This window comes from Ascaphus truei, chromosome 3 (genome assembly GCF_040206685.1).
Source record: "Ascaphus truei isolate aAscTru1 chromosome 3, aAscTru1.hap1, whole genome shotgun sequence".
Taxonomy (NCBI): domain Eukaryota; kingdom Metazoa; phylum Chordata; class Amphibia; order Anura; family Ascaphidae; genus Ascaphus; species Ascaphus truei.
The window spans coordinates 419812581-419818186 of record NC_134485.1 but is presented as its reverse complement, the minus strand read 5'-3'; the positions used below and the strand labels follow the sequence as shown (position 1 = coordinate 419818186).

The 5606-nt window shown below is 42.2% G+C and overlaps 1 protein-coding gene across 1 annotated transcript; it reads left to right on the top strand.

Moving 5' to 3' along the window:
• Positions 1 to 2379: 2379 nt before the first annotated feature.
• On the top strand, positions 2380 to 3310 carry LOC142491189 (odorant receptor 131-2-like). The gene has a single exon (XM_075593463.1). It carries the CDS (start codon positions 2380 to 2382, stop codon positions 3307 to 3309), a length of 930 nt encoding a protein of 309 aa, XP_075449578.1. The 3' UTR covers position 3310.
• The last annotated feature ends 2296 nt before the right edge of the window (positions 3311 to 5606 follow it).

Below are 5606 nucleotides of genomic sequence, written 5' to 3'. Positions count from 1 at the left end.
GGAGCAAGAGGTTTTAGGAGATGAGGTTCTCTCTACTAGCACTGCTCTTCCAAGCCCCGACAACCACGCCTGGGTGGCCTAATCAACCACTCTCAGGCAACTACACCCATCACTTACCCCCCGCCCTCACCCCCTCCCCCAAAAAAAACTACCCATCCCCCAACTTGGCTAATTGGCAATAACCCTATTAGCCAAATGTGGGTAATAGAGCTTTTGCGATAATTTTTTTTTAAATAAAAACATTTGAAAGGAAATACATTTTTTAAATCACATAAAAAACAAAGTAGTTGCCCCGGGATGGGTGCATAGGCCACCCAGGGGGGTGGGGATGGGACAGGTTAACTTCTTGATTATCTTTGTGCTTACTAAAGCATTGTGCTTTATTAGCCACTGAGGTATCTATCTCATTGTTTTGAATATCGCATACACAGAGCAAACCCTGCTCCGATGCACCCATTGAAAACTCCAAAGGTGGAGCAAATAATCAATCAGGGTTTGGAAAGGCGATTTCGAAGAGCCAAGTCTTGAGCCATTTAGATATGGGATCCCTGCTGTGTTAATCTGTTGGGCCATTAGTCTGCTGTGGCAAAGTTTATGAGAAATTCGGGGAAATCTCGAAAACCAATTCGGTAAATGATCGGATAACGGCAGCTGCATCTGTAAGAGTGGAATTCACCTGAGAGGACATTTTTGTTGGATGGAGTGATTTGCTTTGTGGCTACTTTCTGTATGTCGATCAGAAATGTACTGAAAGGTCCCAGAGGTCAGAATATGACAGTGTCAGAGACGTTTGTACAATTATCTAGTTAAATTTTAATGGTAAGATTCTCAAAAGAAAGAAAAGTGTTTCTTTTGGTGACAGTACATTTAATATTTTCTTTATAAACCCTGGGTATGCCCAGGGCCATCTTAACAGCATTATAGGCCCCCGGGCAAAGCAGTGTACTGGGCCCTGCCTACACAACCACTCACATACTGTAACATTGCAAGCAATAAAAACGGCAAAATTTATCTCGCAAATGCAGACATCCCAACCCTCCGCTACAAGTCGTAATTTTCCTCCTTCTACCGAGTTAGCGGGAGATTTAAATGTTGAGGCGGGTGATCTGAAAATGTGTGTTAAATTCTGGTCTGTGCATAGATTAGCATGCGGCCCCTATGCTCGTGGGGCCCCTGGGCAACTGCCCAGCGTGCCCATGCACTAAGACGGCACTGGGTATGCCCCCTCTGTACCCTGATGGGCTGCTGTTGGCCTAGGCTTTATGGTCTTGTGGGATCATTTTGTACAGGGCAGTGTTACTGTCATTTAACCAGGTTTCAGTGATTGCAAGAATGGTTGGAAGGGGGGTAGGTAGTGTGTTTTAATATCGATAATGTATCCTATTTTTTATTACGTTACCATTTCTTACCAATGTGGCTATCTAGATCCCCATTGAGATGGCCTAGGTAGCCACAGTGACAATTAATGGCCTTTTTTTAATACGTGTTTTATGATGTTTTTTTAGTGGCCATGAGCACGATTAGCCACATTTGGCTAATAGGGTTATTGGATATTAGTCTATAGGGGGGCAGTAGGTTTATTTGAGGGGAAGTAGGGGGATCAATGATTGGGGTAGTTGCACCTGGGTGGGTGGTTAGGCATTCTGAGGGATGCGGTAGGGGTTAACCTTGGTAACCACAGGCATCAAATGGGTTCATGTTATTTCTACCGTAGGGTTCTGTAATAATATATATTACAAAAAGCTATGATAGAAATATTATAATAGTGATCAAGATGCAGTGATTAACACATTATTAATGGTCACGTTCATTCCCACATCGTGACTTCGTGCACCTGGTTTATTAGTACCTCAATCTTGATTAATTCCATCATAAAATGTTATCGGTGCGATATAAACTCAGTTTTAACAGATGTGCATGTATCTGGGCTACTGAGAGGTATTGTTGGTGCAAAGTTAAGGATGCATCAACTTCCACTCAGGGGAATTTTGATGCACCATTCATGTTGTTAACTTCTTACCATATTGAATATGGAGTAAACATCTCCTGTCCAGCTCTTCTCATTATCCAAAAAGCGTAAAATGGCAAGAAAAGGACATTTTATTGCCCTTTATAATGTGACTGTCTGTACGAATCAGATTAGTCCTTTTCATTGAAGACTATTTTCCGCTGTCTTTGCTTTTTAATTATTTACTGCAAGTACAGTATGGATTTTGTTTTTAAAATGAAAAACCGAGCAATAACAAAATAAGATGTTGCAACACGTTCACGCTTTTGGAATAGATTTCGGGTTCTACGCTGATCATAATCTTATTTTTGTTTGTTTTTTTGTTATAAGTTTGAAAACCTCAAGAAAACTCAGCCGCAGTCATTCAGCAAATGGCGAACTCAACGGCTCTGCACAGCAATATCACCCAAGTGTCCGTCGATAGCAACAAGAACATTGAGAGTCTGAGGATGGCTTATCTAATCTTGTTGGTCCTCTGCTTCTGCATCTTCTTGTACTTCCTTACAATTATACTCAGTGTCTACTTTACCACAGCTCATATTCGAGAGAACACTCGCTATGTCCTTTTTGTCTATATGCTCATTAATGACACACTGTATCTCGTCCTGGGGTTTTTTCTGGTGGTGTTTAACATATACGTGATAAACCTCCCTGTGCCATTATGCATTGTCTTAGTGATTCTATCCTTAACTTCCTTTATGGCCACCCCCTATTACCTGGCAGTCATGTCTCTTGAACGCTATGTAGCCATTTGCTACCCACTAAGACATGCACAGCTTTGCACCCCACAGAGATCTCATGCTGCCATTGCAATCATATGGGCTGTGGGATTCAGCCCTTGTGTTGCTGATTTCATTGCCCTGAGCTCCTCAGTTGAGACAAAGTATTTCTCTCTCAGTGGGATTTGTGGCCGGCCAATGTTGATAAAGACCCCAATGCAAAACAACATGAGATACATCACCATCATCTTCAGCTTTACCCTGGTGGGACTGATAATCGTGTACACGTACATCAGGATCATGCTGATTGCACGGAAGCTTAGTTCAAACAAATCATCTGCTTTTAAGGCTGGGAAAACAGTCATACTCCACGCTTTCCAGCTCCTGTTATGCATGTCCGCTTTCACATCTCATTTTACGGAGACATACCTCAAAGATTATTTTGCTTTTTTTCCTATAACCAACTTTCTCCTATTGATGTGCCTGCCTCGGTTTCTCAGTCCTTTCATTTATGGGATTAGGGACGAAGTGTTGCGCAAATATATAATAAAGTGGCACTCTTTTGCAATCACTTTAGGATAGAACCACCAGAGACCTTACAGTGTACAATGTCAAGAGTATGTGACACACTTAACTTTTAGTACACATGCTTCAATAGACATGAAGAAGAAACCTGTGAGATTTTGAAAACCCTGCATAGAATACACCTATAAAAAAAATCTCTTGCTGATTGTCAAGTATGACACACCTATGAGCACGTGATGTTGACTATCGCAAAAGTCCCTCAAATGAACAATATCTCAGCTAAATTCGTCCCAATATACCATCTGTCACAAACAGCACACAAGTGAGCACGTGACTTATATATGCAACCAGGGTTAATACACACGTCTATCCACTGCCACCAACCGAGAATTTATGTAAACTATGTAATTAATATATCTGCCAGGGTCTCAGGTCCCTTAATATTATAGAAAAAACTATGCAGTTAACACAAAACAATCTGTTGTAGCAAAATGTGTCTAAAAATGTAAATACTCTCTCCAGAGCATGCATCAGTTAATTGAGCCCCAAAGCATTACTTATTAAAGAATTGTTTAATATATGTAGCATAGGCTCCGGCCGCTAGTTATTTTCCTGGGCCCTACCAGTGTAAGTCCTGTTAGGTGCAGGGACTGAATGGGTTTATTCCTTCAGAAAGGCCTTGTGTGCTTTTGCAGTCTTAGATACATTTGATGTAACTAAGGCCGGTCCTAGCAACAGCCAGAGAGTGTCAGCCTGAGGGGTGGATACCATTTGGGTCACATACAGGATGTGATGACCTGTCAGTATCCAGATCTTTCTTGTTAGGGGCAGCGTTACAATCAACCCAAAGGGTATAAATACTGGCACTCTCACAAAAGTGGATGTCTCTTTCCTCCCCCTGTGCAGTGAGTAACAGCTACCCTGGGTTTCACAAGGAGGCCTCAGGAGGAGAACCATGCAGAAGGCCTGGTGTGGGACTCCAGCCCTACCAGTAGGGGAAGCAAGGAAAGATATGTACCTGAGCATGCAATAAACACCATTGTTCCATCTATGAGAGTTATTCACTGTCTAAGAACAAAGAAAGGTGTCAGTATGGACGCTGCAGCCACAAATAAGGTACCCTGTAAACCCTGTCCTGTTCTCCCCACAACACTGCGGAGCACTCAGCCTTCTTGTTACCTCACAGGTATGCACCACCACATAATATGGAGTAGCAGACCAAATCTCAACTAGGGTGGGGGTCCAAGGGCTTCATATATATATAAAAATACAATGCTTCAGATTACAGAAAAAGATCATTACAAGAACATACTGTACAGTGTGGCAGGATGGCCTCGCGGCGGGGTCAGTAAGACACTAGACATGTTGGGAAACGTAAAACTATAGAGGTTCATTAGCCACAGCAAAAATAAAGTACGGGTGCACTGTCCCTTTAAAAAACTACATCCTAGAAATTAAAGCCTATTCCCGTTAGGGAAACTAACTCACTTCTTGAGCCCTTACTACCAGGTCAGCCAGCTAATCTGGTTATGCCCAAAACATATGCTACTCAAAGTATCACCAATAAGTATCATAATAAAGTCTTATCTGTAATGCAGCTCCAACAGCAAACACTAACACGGTTCCGGGGAGCAGGCTGTATCCAGCTCGCAGCTATCTTTATCTTTATCCTGGGTTGGGGTCCCAGCTGGTCCCAGCAGCATAGCTCCTCGCAGGACTGGGGGACCAGAGCAGCAGCAGCAGCTACGGCTTCCTAGCCGGGAGAATTCTTTCCACCCTCCTGGGGAAAAAACAAGCTCTCCTTGTGTGTGAGTCACTTCCTGCTTTTAAACCAGCAGTCTCTCAGGTCTCCTGTTTAATTAGGCTGCAGGTGTATGCTGATCTCCAACTGTAGGTTAACTGGTTTAGTGCTGGAAAGTACACACATCCTCCATTCCAGCTTACTGAGTCAGTGACTCTGTCACAACAGCTACAGTAAATGCAGAACAGTTTCTTAAAATAACAGGAAAAAATAGAAATCGCTATACAGTACATTACAATATGTTAGGGTTTTCCACCAGAGAGGTCACTGATGTAAAAATATAAAAATTCACGTGTTTGGTCTCAAACACACCTCTGTTGAATTCTGATTTTCATAATACCCTGCTAAGACTTATGTACTAATTTTTCCCCATTGAAACAACATAAGTCCACCCCTGTTGTAATAGAAACAAAGAGTGAACTGCGCTCTATTAATCGTGATTATGTGTTTAAAACAGTGATTATTCAGTGATAAAGTTAATGTAAACCTGTTACTTTAAATGTGAGGATATGCTGCTAGATTCGTGGAATGGCTCCACAGACCAGGGCTTTGT

Bases quoted from the DNA above. Each gene is read 5' to 3' on its own strand.
- LOC142491189 (XM_075593463.1), top strand. From the start codon at position 2,380: ATGGCGAACTCAACGGCTCTGCACAGCAATATCACCCAAGTGTCCGTC.